The sequence below is a fragment of the Camelus dromedarius genome, chromosome 8, assembly GCF_036321535.1.
Source record: "Camelus dromedarius isolate mCamDro1 chromosome 8, mCamDro1.pat, whole genome shotgun sequence".
Taxonomy (NCBI): Eukaryota; Metazoa; Chordata; class Mammalia; order Artiodactyla; family Camelidae; genus Camelus; species Camelus dromedarius.
The window spans coordinates 41,159,444-41,175,525 of record NC_087443.1 but is presented as its reverse complement, the minus strand read 5'-3'; the positions used below and the strand labels follow the sequence as shown (position 1 = coordinate 41,175,525).

The window sequence follows — 16,082 nt, the reverse complement described above, 5'->3', positions numbered from 1 at the left end:
AAAGATGTTGTGTATCAAGGAACTATGGGAATCAAGTTCAGGTTACCAGGCCAGTTTTAGAAACATGGAGATCAAGATTCTTGGAAAGAAGAAGCACGGGAGGTACAATTACAAGACAGGGAAAACTATCGAAAACCCTTTGAGAGGAGGCTGTGTATGGTCAGACCACATTTTATGAGCCTCACTCTTAACTCACACCTTGTAACAAACACATGAAATACTGAAAAAGTAAATCCCTAGTTAAAAGTTTAATGTTCCTTGGCGCTCTGACTTAACAGAGGCGTACCTTGTTTTATTGTGTTTTGCTTTATCGTGTTTTGCAGATACTGCATTTTTTTTTTAATTGAAGGTTTGTGGCAATCCTGCGTCAGGCAAGTCTATCGGCGCCATTTTTCCAACAGCATTTGCTCACTTTGTGTCTCTGTGTCACATTTTGGTAATTCTCACAACATTGCAAACTTTTTCATTATTATTATATTTGTTGTGGTGATTTCTAGTTAGTGATTCTTATGTTACTATTGCAAAAAAAAATTATGACTTATTAAAGGCTCAGATAATGGTTAGCTTTTTGTTTTTAGCAATAAAGCAATTTTTTAAAAGTATGTACATTTAAAAGACATAATGCTATTGCACACTTAAAAGACTCCAGCACAGAGTAAACATAACTTATATATACACTGGGAAGCCAGAAAATTCATGTGACTCACTTACGTGCAGCATTTGCATAATTTATTGCCGTGGTCTGGAACTGAACCCGCAGTATCTCCAGGGTATGTCTGTACTAGTAATGGCTGGAATTTGTTTCTGGTCTACTTTATGCCAGCACAGCTTATAAACATTAGCTTGATCACTGCAACAACCCTTCAAGATGGCTATTAATTTTCTCTATTTTCAGATAGAGATATTACACACAGAAGGTTACACAGCCGACCTAAGTCCGTCCACTAAGCTCACCTTCTGGGATTCCAACTTGATTCTAAGTTTCCCTTCTTCCCCTCCTTATATGTATCGCGCTGAACAAGCAACATGTCAAACACCTAGCTAGACTGATCTGTGTTTAAAAAACTGTTCTCAATCGTGGTAAAAAGCACATAATATGAAACTTACCTCCTAACCACCTCTAGGTACCCAGGTCAGTAGTGTTAGCCACATTCATGCTGTTGTGTGACGTCTCGAGAACTTCATCTTACAAAATTGAAATTCTATCCTACTGAACAACAACTCCCCATTTCCCCGTCCCCCCAGCCCCAGCAACCACCGTTCTGATTCTGTTTCTACAATTTTGTCTATGCTAAATACCTCATATAAGTGGAATCGCACAGTATTTGTACTTTGGTGAATGGTTTCTTTCACTCAGCACAATGTCCTCAACGCCCATTCATGTTGAAGAAAGTGATAGGATTTCCTTGTAAGGCTGAATAATATTCCACTGTATTCCTCACGTTCTCTTTATCCATTGATCTGTCCACGGATATTTGGGTTGCTTCTACCTCTTGGCTATTGTGAATAACGCTGCAATGAACGTGGTTGTGCAAATGTTGCTTCAAGATACTTTCAATTTGGGGGGCTATATACTCCAAAGGAGAATTGCTGGATCATATGCTAGTTCTATTTTCAGTTTTTTAAGGACCCTCCATACTGTTTTTTTTAATAGTGGCTCACAATTTTCCACTTCCACCAGCAGTGTGTAAAGGGAGACAGATTTGTTTTTAAGTAGAAACACTGTCAGTCTTAGTAGCAAATTGACCCAATAGCTCTGCCTGCAGTATAAAGCAGTGACTCAATTCTTAAAAATTTAACTCAACTAGAACTCTAGACCTAGGCCTTAGGGTCTATAATTAAAGCCATGCACTATTTAAACATGTATTAAAGATTTATAAATATGGATCATTATCCCATTTTAAGAAGAATAAACTCGGCAGTCATTTCCTAAGACACCACAGCAAATGAAGTAAAGATAAAGCCAGTGCTGAGCCAGCACCACAGGTAGTCAGAGACGTACTCCTGCTTCCTGAGAAGAAGGACAAGCACATGAAGAGGCTGCACTCTTACCCTTGTTTTGGCATCGATTTTAGCTCCTCGATCAAGCAATAGTTTTACCATATTGGCATTTCCTCTTTTTGATGCAACATGTAAAGGAGTGATGTCATTCTGTGGGAGAACGGAAGAAAAAATACAGTTTTGTTATCTTGAGTTTAACCAAAACATTGCTTCCTAAATCTTCCCCAACATGTCTTCATACTTTTTCTTATCTTTAAAAAAAAAAAAAATCCATTATGAACAGAATGCTTCTCAACATCTCTCTCTGACAGTAATTTTACTCAAAGGAGACTCAAAAGAGGGATGAATTTTCAGGGACACACTCTGTGGGAAAGGGTCCAAGTCTGTTCCATTTGACTGACATGACTGACGGATGAGATGTTGATTGTGTTTGCTCTGAAATCCTGCACCTTTAAGTCAGTGTGTTTTCCTGTAAACTTGGGTGACACATCCTGGCTACTGAGTGGCTGGCTAAGTGGCTGATTAGTCAGCTGAGACTCAGCTCAAGGAGTGTCAGGTTACTCAGAGCCTGCTCTGGGTCATCTGAGCACAAGCTGTCAAGGAGAGATGAGAGTAACTCAAACTGGGAAATCTGTCAGTGCTCTACGTGCTCACAGGACTTTTCATGCATGGTGGGCTCAACTGTGTTCACAGGCATTTATTAGCAATCTCTCAGAAAAATGACTATGATGATTTTTTTTTAAACTACTGTTGAGGAACAGACATCTTGTCAGGACAATCTGACATTCCAATCACAGTCCCCTTGATACCACAGTCCTTTCCTCCATGCGTCCTACAGGTGCTTTGATTGTTTCCAGACTGTCAAGGAAACGTGTGTAGAGTGAAAACATTCTCTATTTTGGCTTCTTACTGTTGTGTAAGGACAATATGGATTTAAGGTCTGCGATTTACAAAAGTCAGTTACACGAGAATTGAACTAGGCTCATAAGGGGTTATATTTTTGCCATGTGACAGTAGATACGCCATCCTAGCTACCAGGTATTGATTCTTTCCGTATGAATTAGGCACTGGGTTAAACTCTTTCACTTGGTTTCCATAATTCTCATTATGCTGCAAGCAATCTGAATCACAATGCCCATTTTACAGGTGTACAAACACCCAGCAAAACCAGGATTCAAATTAAACTATGACTCAAACTAATGCTTTTGGGAAAAAGCACATTTTCAAACAGACAGAAAGTCTGAAAGACATAATGAACCTCATGTACTCATCATTCTGTTTCAATTATGATCAAACTTTTCCCAGTATTATTTCTTTTATACTCCCTACTGTATTTTTCTGGCTGAAGGAGTTTAAGAGGAGAAAGAAAATCTTAGGCATATTATTTCACCCACAAATACTGCAATTTAGCTATCTCTAACAGATAGGGATGCTTGTAAACAAATAATCACCATATCTTTATATCTAACAAAGTGAGAATAATTCCTTCAAAACACTAAAACCATGTCAATGTTAAATTCTCCCATTATCTCAGTACAATTGCTCAAATTAGAAAACCTACATCTTGCAGTAAGTTGAAATGTCCGCTAAGTCTCTTTTAATCTCCATAGTTACCCTACTCCACCTTCTTCTTTCCATGCCCATATATTTATTGAAAAAACTAGGTAATGTATCACGTAGAGAAACAGAAACAGACTCACAGACATAGAAAACAAATTTATGGTTACCAAAGGGGAAAGCTGGGGGTCGGGGAGGGATAAATTAGGAGTTTGAGATTAACATATACACACAGCTATATATAAAATAGATAAACAACAGGGAACTACTGTATAGTATAGGGAACTATACTCAGTATCTTGTAATAACCTATAATGGAAAAGAATCTGAAAAAGAATATATATACATGTATAACTGAATCACTTTGCTATACACTTGAGACTAACACAACATTGTCAATTAACTATATTTCTATTAAAAATGCTTAAAAATTTACTGTGTAGAACTTCCTGCATTCTGGATTTGACTGATTGCATTTTCATGAAGTGTTGTTTAACGTGTTCTTTTTGTATTTTCTATAAACTTTTCTAGTTAAATGCTTTGAGTCATTATACATTCTCCCATCTGAATAACTCTTTAACTCATTATTCTTAGGTGCTAAGGTATAAATCAATTCAACAACAGTTAGTTCACTAAGTGAAAGGAAGAGAAAGAGACCTGAGTAAAACACCTGTACTTTAGTGACACTGGCAGGGAGTGGACAGGACTGATATCATCCCTTCTAGAGCAAGCAGGGGGCAAAGTCTTTCGGCAAAGGGCCAGGTATCAAATTATTTCTGGCTTTGCAGGCCACACAATCTCTACTGCAACTCGTCAGTGCTGCCTTGGTAGTGATAAAGCAGCCACATACAGCAGGTACAGAAAGGGGAGCGGCTGTGTTCCAATAAAACTTCATTTACAAAAACAGCTGGTGGGCTGCATCTGGCTGGTGGGCGGTCGTTTTGCCCTCTGCCCTAGACCCTAACAGCTTGTGGCTGAAGGCTTGAGCTGTGTGTGACAGGCCACGAGAGAGGAAGGAACACTGCAGGCTGTGCACTGTATATGCTTTGGGCCCCTCTGGTGCCGACGGGTTTCGGGTGTGAATGAAAGCTGGCAGAAGGAAATAAACTTCCTGATGACTTTTTGATGGTCTTGCTTGTCTCCACTGTCTGACTACAAGTATGTAAATAACCCAAGTGGCACAGCAGATGAATCCCAGACCTAAGACAGCAGATGGAGAGTCAGGTTAGGTCTAAAGGAAGCACAGTCTAACAGCAGAGCTCACTGAGCCCAGAGTGGGGAATGATGCGAAGACCTCATCACTCCCCAGGGTGAGTCAGGGCTTACGTGCTATTCCCCTTTAAAAATGTGCCCTTGCCCGGAGGAGAAGGACCTAACTAACCTTTGTCACAAGTAGGCTAATTTTAGTGTGACGAAGAGCTCCATTTCTAATTTTGCTCTCTTCCATATTCATGTACTCTCATACAACGATGTGGAGATGTCAAAAGGGCGCCTTGAAGCTCAGACTCCTCCATTTTTCTACACTTCTCTGACCCTCCTAGAGGAATACTTTATATTTATACAGCAGTTAAAAAAGTGTTGCAAATTACTTATGTAATTTCATCTTACCTTCATAACAATATACTTAAGATCCATATCATTAATCCAATTTGACAGACAATAAGCAGAGGAGTAGAACTGGTCGGTAATTTGTAAATTAAGAGACAGCTAATTAGAGGCAGAATTAGCGTCAGAATTCAGTTTTCTAGACTAGGGGTGGGGATGGGGTGAGGGATGTGGTATTTTCAGTCAGGGATCATCAGGGCTCTGCCTAAAGACTGCTGCCTCTCACCTCCATCCAGCGGAGCTTCTGAATGAAATGCATACTTTTGGATTCCTGAATCGGGCGGTGATGGGGAGGCTCCTGCCCATTAGGAGCAAGTCAAATGGAAAGTGGGGCCTTTGGACCACTCAATGGGACATTTATATTTAGAATCCTCAGTTAACCAATAAAAATCTTTTTTCCCCTCAGGAATGCAGACTGAAACACAAAGGAAAAAGAAGAGTGGAAAGAAAGAACAGAGCACCCAAGAGCTGTGGGATGATATGAAACCGCTGATTGGAGTCTCATGAGGAGATGAGAGAAAATAGGGCAGGAGAAATATCTGAAGAGATCACGGTCAAGAATTATCTCAAAATCATGAAGTATGTTAAACAACATGTCCAAGAAGCTTGGAGGACACCAAGCAAGACAAACAACAAACAAGTGGACTCCACAACTGGACACATCAGTCCAATGGCTGAAAATGAAAGAAAAAGGAAAAACCTGGAAAGGAACCAGAGGGAAAATTGACGTATTTCATACAGGAAATAAAGACAGCAATTTCAGCATCAAAAATTATGCAATGCAGAAAATAAAGTGGCATCTTTAAATACTGAAAATAAACCCCTGTCAAATGAGACTAGAGATGGCAAAAATGAACGTGGATACAAAAGATAATGGACTGTCTAAAGCAAAAGCAGTTAACAATGAATTGTGGGTTTATAATATAAACAAAAGTAAAATGCGTATTTTATGCCAAAGATGGCAGGAAAGAATTAGAATTATCCTATGATCAGACTTTCGCACTATATGGACAGTGATACAACATTTGAAGGTTGACTGTAGTAAGAACACAGGAAATATGATATACTATTAGATTAACAAGTAAGACATAAAACAGTGTGAAAATGATGCTCTTATTTCTATATATTTATGTATGTATATTTATGTATAAGATACACACACAGTCTAAGAAGGCTGTAGAGATACTGACCCAAATGTTAGTAATGTATCTCTCGATGGTGAGATTATAGATGATTTTTTGCTTCTTCACGCTTTTCTTAAAATTTCTACTGTGTACATTTATACAATATACTGTGAAAACATGGCTGTATTTCTTTTTCAATATTGCCCATTTTGCACCACCCCCATCTCTGTCTCAGCTTCCAACAGGTGCCTTCTTCACTCTGATGGCCACAGAGAGGTTTTCCCTGCTCATTAACTCTCCTAATATTTGAACTGTGAAGGAACCTGTTAAGCCTGGAAATATCCTCAAGGTAAATATATATTACTAATTTTCCCCATTAATGTAGAAAATTAAGTATGGTTTCTAAGAAGAAACCTGAATTAAAACTTGCATAAAACACTTTCAATTGGGAGTTCAAGATTTGCGAATCTTAACCACTATATTTAAAATAGATAGACAACAAGTTTCTACCGTATAGCACAGGGAACTATATACAATATCTTGTAGTAAACTATAATGAAAAAGAATATGAAAATAAATATATGTATGTACACATATGACTGAAACATTATGCTGTACACCAGAAATAACTGACATATTGTAAACTGATTATACTTCAATAATAAAAAAGAAAAAAAAAAACACATTCAACCTAGAGTTTTGAGGCTGACCTAAATTTAGTGCAAACAAATGCAAACGGTACTCTAATTTTGTATGCATTATCTTGTTAATAGAATATTTTTTCTTGTACCAAAGATACAGCACTCAAAATATAATATATAAGCATTTCAAAAGTTTTTTTTTTTTTTTAAACCAAGGAGGATCTCTGAGTTCATTCAGTCTAATCACTTATTCTATAGATAAGAAAGAGACTAGAGAGGTTAAGTGATTTGCCTGGAGTCACAAAGCTGGAGGCCTGGTCAAGACTCCAGATTTCCCAATTCCCAGGCATCACCCCTTCCATTTCACTAAGCTCTTTGGGCTTATTTAAAAGTCACCATTTTCCTCTGTAAGAGCACAACTGTGTCTTACTTAACTTTTCCATCAAACTAATCAATGCAACAATTATTCACTCTAAAAAACTGAAAGTGTAAATATAATAAACCAATGCCTTCCTTTCTCTAGGTGGTACTTCTCCTCAATCCTTTTGGGAGGATAGTAGAAAAAGACAAAAAAGTAATCACATCTATGCACATATACATGTTACAAACAGCAATGAAGGAAAAGGACTGTAAAAATCTTTATACAAAACACTAACAGGATTTGGATAAGTATTCAGAATTTTGACTGAACAAAATTACAGTACTCAGCAGGCTTAATTCTCTCAAATTTCTGGGCCCATAACCTAATTAAGTATTTAATAAAACAACATGAATCACTGCTGTATCCCCTATTGTGCAGATTTCATTCTCACTGTACTGTGATTTCTAGCACTTTTTCCTTCTACGTTAATTTCCTTCCATCTTGATTTTCCAGTAAGATTTCATCTATAACCTACACTTCTCAAAGGCACCAATCACTGAAGTTGCAGAGTTAAAAAAAAAAATTTCAATTTAGAAGAATAGGTTTTGCCTTCCACTTTTGGAAAAAAAGAAGCAAATCACCCAGAACAAGCTGAACTCTCTCAGGAATTCTACAAATTCAATAGATTCCTTTACAATTCATCACACTTCTAGACAATACTATATGTCATATTGGTTAAATGATATATTATACAATGATCACTGTTTAGAGTAAGATTCTTTAACACCAGAAATAAAGATTTTTACTATTTTTTTTTAAATGGACGTACTGAGGATTGAATCTAGGACCTCGTGCGTGCAAACTGCGCACTTTTACTACTGTGTTTCTTAAACTATAAAACTGGCTTAGATGATTTTTAATAATGAGTTTAGGGGCTGGGGAATTCTATCCTGGTTCCAACTTATTTTAATCCCATTTCTCAGTGTAGGTCCAGTGAGCCAGCACATGTCATTGGGAACGAGAAGCCCAGGCCCTAATTCTCACTCCTCCACACCCAACTTGCTGATGATGACACTCGGAATGCACCTTATCCTCTATGGACTTACATTCTCATCTGTGTAATGGACATAATACCTCTAGGGCCTCCATCACGGGGCTGCCAAGAGGAGAGATGAGATAACTCATATTGAAGCAAAAGGAAACACAGGTATCCCATCTCTCTTACCTCATTTAACCCACTCAACAACCTTAGTAAGTGGTACTATCAAGTTTTTTTGCTTTATGTTACAGATGAGGACACTAAAACTCAAACAAATCCCAATCACTTGCCAAATGTCACAAAGCTGCTATCATTTCACTCCAAAGTTCATAGTTCTCTTGTTAGACTGGACCATGCTGCCCCTGCACTTCTAAGGACACTAAAACTCAAACAAATCCCAATCACTTGCCAAATGTCACAAAGCTGCTATCATTTCACTCCAAAGTTCATAGTTCTCTTGTTAGACTGGACCATGCTGCCCCTGCACTTCTAACCAGTACAAACATGACCAGTTCTTCCTCTCAGAGCACTTCTGGAGCAGCTACCAAGGCACAGAGTGCACTGTGGGCAGGCTGTGCGGTAGTTAAGGGCTAACATTCTGGAGCCAGAGTGCTTAGGTTCAAATCCCAGGCCTGCTCTATACCAGCTGCATAACCTTAGGCAAGTTTATTTCATTTCTCTGTATCTGCAAAATTGGGCCAATAACACTACCTTTATTATAGAATTATCATGAGCATTCAATGAGTTAATCAGCATAGAGTCTTAAGAATGGCGCTTGGCATTTAGTCTACACCACAAAAGTGTCACTTATTAGTATTCTTTATTGCTTATCATGTAGACATTTAAGAATGTATGAAACAGAGGGGAGGAGGGTATAGCTCAAGTGGTAGAGCGCATGTTTAGCACGCATGAGGCCCTGGGTTCAATAGCCAGGACCACCATTGAATAAATACATAATAAATGAACCTAATTACTTACCCTATACAAAAATAAATAATTAAAAAAAAGAATTTATGAAACACCACATCTCACAAAGACATTATGAAATAGTTTGGGTAGAAAAGACATGCAGACCTGAAATAACTGGTAAAGTCTAGGAAGGTGCTAAACTTGGCAGTTCTTAGGATGGACGCCAAGGGGTAGAAGTGTGGGCTTAGCACAGCTAAGTCTGTGAAATTTCAGAAAGTCCGCGGCTGAGGCGAGTAGTGACAGAGAGCAAGGGGAGCTGTGGCTGACAGCACCACCCATACCTGCGGTACATAAGTTGCTATGTGATAGAACATGCTGGAAACACCTGAGTGTCATATTTTTAAAAATACGGACCTGGAAGAAACAGCTACCTCTGCTGGGAAATCATGGGACTGCTGATCTATTTCTCTCCTCTCAATTCTCAAAAATCCAACTACGTGGCAGCAAGTTCCTTCATGAAATAATCACCGAAGTAAGATCATTTCTGCAACTCCCCAAAGCAAAATCAGGGCCATTTGCTACCTTACTGTGATAAATGGCAGGCTTTTCATTCCATTTAAATGCATACAGGGCAGCTGATTACCAATCTCCTCCAACCCCTCATCTTTCTCTTTTTTAAACAAAATGTCAGGGGAGGTTATCATTAAGTGAAAGAGTAAGTGAATGGCATCATTCACAATCCTCCAGATAATGAAAGACTATGACTCTTTTAGTTTCTTGATATGGTCTCAATTGAACACAAATTCTAAAATAATTAAATGTTGAGAGGGAATCTGGTATCTTCTGCTAATTCTTCCCATTTGTAGTCATTTTTACCTCTAAATTGCTATTATGATCAAAAAAAAATTCAAAGTGGCAAAACAAGATGTCAGAAGATGAAGATTTCAATGTGGTAATGACTTACATTTAAAACATAGACCTTTAAAGATCCGTATATTTTCTCATCCTGTCCTCTTATACTGCATCCCTACCCTGGTGTGAAGATCAACAGGAAAATAATTAGTAAATGGTTCACAGGGAAAGCACTGGAAAGACATTTAAGCAAGGCTTACTAGCATCCTTGTTCACCGCATAGACATGTGCCTTTTGAAAAGGCTTTTAGTTTCTGAGAGCAGCAGCTGAAGATCAGAGAATGCCACCCCAAAATGTGCCACTTTGGCATAATGATTGCTCTTTGTTATGCTCCTCTGTCTAAAAACAGGGCATAAATTTCCCTTTGTAAAGGTGCCTCCTCTCCCTTGCCAGATACTTACCTTCTCACGATTTACCACCCCTGGAAGCCCAAACCCCCTTTCCTCCGTCTTGTCAATTTCCCACAAATTTATCACCCATTGTTAAAATGGTATATAAGCCTCCGGGGTTTAATTGCTTCTTGGGTCTTCACTTCCTTTCTATGAAGACTTCCACAGGCATACACAAACCTTTCTCTTGTTCATCTGTCTTTTGTTCATTTAATTGGCAGAACCTCAGCAACTAAACCAAAGAGAGTAGAGGCAAAAGCTTTTTGTTTTTTCCTCTCCAAGGTCATATCAGCTAATCTCCAGGCACAGAGCAAGTACTCAATAAATGTTTGATAAATAATACTTAACAGTCATATAGGTTTTGATACAATGTAGAAAAAACAGTGTTGAATTTCTGTTCCCTTTAATTTCTTTTGGAGTATAAAAACACATTTTTTCCTGTAAATGTTTTGTTTTTTTCCCACTCTGTTGGGGAATAAAATTTGCCACCCCAAAAATGTGTCTTTTTGGAATGCAGATTATTTCAAGCTGAAAACAATCAAGGCCCAAAAAACTCAGGAAGAACCTTTGACCAACTCCCTAACTGTCCAAAAGAATTTAGATAGACTGCCTGTTCCTGGAATAGAGTCATCACAAGAGATATCTGAAAAGAATATGGGCTAGATGTGGTAGGGGAAAACTCAGCAGGACCTGGAGATCAGAGTCCACTCTGTGTCCTATTTACTCTCCCTGGCGCAGCAAACATTTGTTTACCAAACATTTGCTTTTTCATTTCATTGCCTTCCTTCCCTCTGCAGTCACAAACCACTACTCCCAGCTTCCTCTTTCGTCTTAAGATGGTATTTAAGGTGAGGACTGCACCCATTTGGGCAAGTGACTCAGTTTTCCTGGGTTTCTTCCATGTATAGGTGTTATTAAACTTGTTTACTTTTTCTCCTGTTAATCTGTCTCATGTCCATTTAATTCTTAGACCAGACAGCAGAACCTAGAAGGGGAGAGGAAAATTCCTTCCTTCCTGGCACCTGCAAGTCTTCACTGAAACTTTACTTTTATAATAGGTTTACTGAGATGTAATTCATATACCATAAAATTGATCATTTTAAAGTGTGCAATTCTGTGGGTTTTAGTATATTCACAAAGTTGTGCAACCATGGTATCTACTTAGAACATTTTCATCCTCCAGCTAAAAAAAGAAATAGCAGGCTCTGAACAGAATCACTCGTGCTAAGCCCCACCAAGTCTTAATACATAACCTAATTGTGGTTTCAGCCTCTCCCAGGAATGTGACTTTTAACCTGTCAATCTAGAATTACCTGGTCAGCACTAGTGAGGTCATCTGCCTGAGAGACCCTTCCCTTCCCCCAAAGGAAGGTGACCTTGCCTGAAATAATCCACTCACTGTTTGCTAGAAACGTCTTTTTTCCACCCCCACCTTCTGCTTATAAAATCTTCCATTTTGTGTAGCTCCTCAGAGCTCCTTTCTGTTTGCTGGATGGAATGCTGCCTGATTCATGAATAGTCATTGAATAAAGCCAATTAGATCTTTACATTTACTCAGTTGAATTGTGTTTTTCCAACAATCATCAAAATAAACTCCATACCATTAAGCAGTCGCTTTCCATTCTTCTCTACCCCTGACCCCTTGGCAACCACTGATCTACTTTCTGTCTCTGTGGATTTGCCGAAACTGGACATTTCATAGAAAAGGAATCATACACTATGTGGCCTTTTGGGTCCAGCTTCTCTCACTGAGCACGTTTTCAAGATGCATCCACATCGTAGTACATATCAGTACCTCCTTTCTTTTCATGAGAATGCCTGACTTTTAATACTTAAGAAATCTATACAACACATGCAAGCAAATGATTCTTTAATGATAAGAATTCAAGACTTCTAGCATATACTCAGGAATATTTCAAACAGTGGAATACAAGGTAAGACCCTAGCCTTCACAGTCCCATACCTAAGTAAGGGTTTTCTAACAACAACAAAATTCAACCTCGGATGGCCTATTATTAATAATACAAGTATAAATAAACTCAGAAACTTCTCTTATACTACGGCCATCATCATTAGGATGACCACCATTATTAGTAGAAGTCCCTTTTCCTCTCACTTACTTCATCAGGCTCTAATGAAATTGAGACAGGAGGGAAGGGGGCAGGCCACAGCCACTCAAGGAATGACAGCAATTTAACACCAAAATGGTGGAAGACTCACCTCCTAGTTGGCCTTGAGGATTAAAAAGTTTGACTTCTAATAGACCTTGAGCTTCATTATATGCTCATTGTAACAGTGATCAAATAACATGCCCACAGGGGCCATGACAGCCCCAAGGCTAACCGCAAAAGGCCAAAGAGTGGGCAGTGAGTGGCCCAATTCCTGGGCATCTCAGCCCCTTCCCCAGGGCAATTGGATTGATCCCACCTGTAGGCACGTGAAGTCACTGAGACCATAAAAAGTGACAAGACCACGCCTAGCAGCCCTTTTCGCTCCCTCCCCTTTGAAGTTGGCCCGCACTCTGTCTATGGAGTGTGTACCTACTTTTACTTTAACCTGAGCACCCAATTCCCACACTTCTTTCCTTGCCTTATACTCTATGCAGTATGCATCTCTCTAAATAAATCTACTTTTACTCAACGGTGGCTCGCACTTGAATTCTTTCCTGCGCGAAGCCAAGGACCCACACTTGGTGGGGCACGTCTCAGGGGCCCAGTTGAGACCTGGGACTTGGCGCCCCTCATGCCCCACATCCGTTTTCCTGCATCAAAATGAAATAGACTTTTTGGACAAAGACTTTTTCTCTTCTCTAGTTTTACTAACTACTCGCTTATCCTATGCCAACTTGCCTCTCTCTGTGCTTTTCGGATAAGGAGATTAAGTCCACACGGCCTTGCTGAGACTGACACCCGAGGATACAGATGTCACTGACATTTCCTTAACCTCGCTCCCTTCCCAGAGAAACCCACCAAACGCCCACCGGATTAGACACCTGATAGAGCCAGGCTCCCCAGGAACCAGCAGCATATGCTTGGATTCGATGTTTGTTGTGAAATCATGCTCTGAGTGTCTGGATATGTTCTGCTCAGAAAAAACTCAAGTGACGTATTTATTTTCTCCTAAGGATAATAGGAGGCTGTGTATCGTTAATACTGTCAGAGGCTTCCACTTGGATTAATAAGAGGATGGTTCATCAACAATGAAGATAAGGCACTACCAGGTCTTCCTCCAGCTTTGTAGGTGATTTAGCAGTGGGGTAAGATGGAGCATTTTGCAAGTAAATATCCCACACCTCCTCTCCCACACCCTCCGCCACACACACAGTCCCAGCTGTCACCAGAGGGACAGGACAACTGGGGCCGAAGCCGGGCTTGGACCTCTCCCCTCAACCTCCTCCTCTGCCTTTGCATCACTGGGTGCTATAGCTCACTGGGTTTGGGAGCTATCTTTACATCTGCAATATATGCTTTAATGGAAAAAAATTAATTGTAGTAAAATATATATAACCTTAACCCTTTGTAAGTGTACAGTTAAGTAAAGCACATTCAGATTGTCCTGTAGCCAATCTCTTTCCATCTTGCAACACTGAAACTCTGTACTCTACTCATTACGTATCTCCCCACCCCCTGGCCACCACCATTCTACTGTCTCTGTACGTGTGACTACTCTAGTAACCTCGTTTACATGGGATGACACACTATGTCTTTTGGTGACTGGCTTATTTCACTCAGCATATCATCCTCCAGATTCATCCATGTTGCAGCACGGGTCAGAATTTCCTACCTTCTAAAGGCCCAATACTATTTCATTGCACATACGTATATGCAACATTTTGTTTACTCACTCATCTGCCAGTCGCACTTGGATTGCTTCCACATTTTTGCCTGTTGTGAGTAATGCAGCTATGAACATGGGTATACGAATATTTCTTTGAAATTCTGTTTTCAATTCTTTTTTGTGCGTGTATGTATGTATGTGTATTATATACACTTAAGTGTGTGTACGTGTACACACACACACACACACACAATCTCCAGGAATGGAATTGCTGGGTTGTATGGTAACTTTGTATCTAACCTTTTCAGGAACACCCTGCTCTTTTCCATAGTAGCTACATCATTTTACTTCCTCACAGAGCACAAGGGTTCAAATTTCTCCATGTCCTTGCCAACACCTGTTATTTCCCTTCTTCCTTCCTTCCTTCTTTTTTTTTTTTTTTGATAGTAGCCATAATGGGTATTCAGTATCAGCTTTCCACATATTTTTATCTCAGTACCCATTTCAGGGTTTCCATAATTCCATCAATAATGAGGAACTGTTGACCACTGAGGATCGAAATAGTAAATACTTTTTGATCCTGTAATAATTTTTAGAAAAAAAAAAGTTCTGCTAAAAAAGTTATACTTACTAATTTAGACCAAGTAATTTCATTTTACATGAGAATGAATGTTATTTCATTGAAATGAAAAAAAGAAAAGCCTCTACCATACCAGTTATTAGCCTCTTCCTTTGCACAGGCCCAATGAGACAGATACCAGCTCATTTAACCTCCACAACAACCCATGAAGTAAATGCTATTAACCCAAATTCACAGGGGAAGCTGAAAGGAGGGGAGCAGAGAGAAGCTGAAAGGAGCTGCGGGTCCCATGGCTAGAAAATGCCAGGGCTGGGATCTGAATCTGAGTTGTCTGGTTCCGAAAGCTGTGCTGGCTCCTTCCAGCGGACATATAGGACAAAACACATCCAGGTAGTGAGTCTCTTCCAACCTGGGCCAACCCCCGCTCTAGTTCTGAACCCAAACAGCAGAGTCTCTATGAAAATGCTGCCTGCAGACGATTTCCAGCCATGAGGAAACAGTGTACCTCACAGCTGTAAAAATATTCAGTGTCTGAAAGAGTGGCAGTTTCAACTCTGTCATTTTAAATAAGAACTCATGGCTTTCACATTTCTTTAAAGATATCATGATTAGTTCTGAATTAAAAGAAGCCTGCGATCTGTGTTACACTAAAGAAAGCCCCTCCTAGCTGGAAGTATCTGTGTAGAGAGACATATAGTCATTGAACCAAGAGGGGCATTAAAAATCCAGTTATAAAGTAATAAGTTACTTTCTATACATTCAAGAAAGTTGTTTTTAAAATGCTGAATTATTTAAAATGATTTAGTCTAATGATACTAGATTCTCTGCAATGTTTCTAATGAATGGATAACTTCAATTAAAAAAATTTTCTGACACTCCACCAGAAAAATTTCTTAAAAACAAAAATGTTAGGGGTTTTACGACTATAAATTTTCTACATTCATATCATTTCTGATACATGTGGAACTAAATTTCTGTGATGAATATTTTTTTTTTTGGTCCCCCTCCTGAAAGTAAATCACTTTGCTGGCTTTGGAGATGTCAGTTAACTTGAAACTGTTTCTCAAGTTTCCTTCCCCTCATTTGGCCTTCTGATAAACTGGATTCTTGCTCAAGTTTCAAACATGTCAAAAAATGAAAACAATGTCTTTGCAGTTTCTAAAGAAAGATGGCTTGAAGAGAAAAAA

The 16,082-nt window shown here is 39.1% G+C and overlaps 1 protein-coding gene across 19 annotated transcripts in view; it reads right to left on the bottom strand.

The window, feature by feature from the left end:
- The window catches only part of ANK3 (ankyrin 3), a 594,595-nt gene that overhangs the window by 168,281 nt on the left and 410,232 nt on the right, over nucleotides 1–16,082 (bottom strand). For all 19 annotated transcript variants that reach the window (XM_064488140.1, XM_064488143.1, XM_064488142.1 and 16 more), the window contains one exon: nucleotides 2,053–2,151. In XM_064488140.1, coding sequence (XP_064344210.1) covers nucleotides 2,053–2,151 — 99 coding nt within the window. The remainder of the gene's footprint in view (nucleotides 1–2,052; nucleotides 2,152–16,082) is intronic.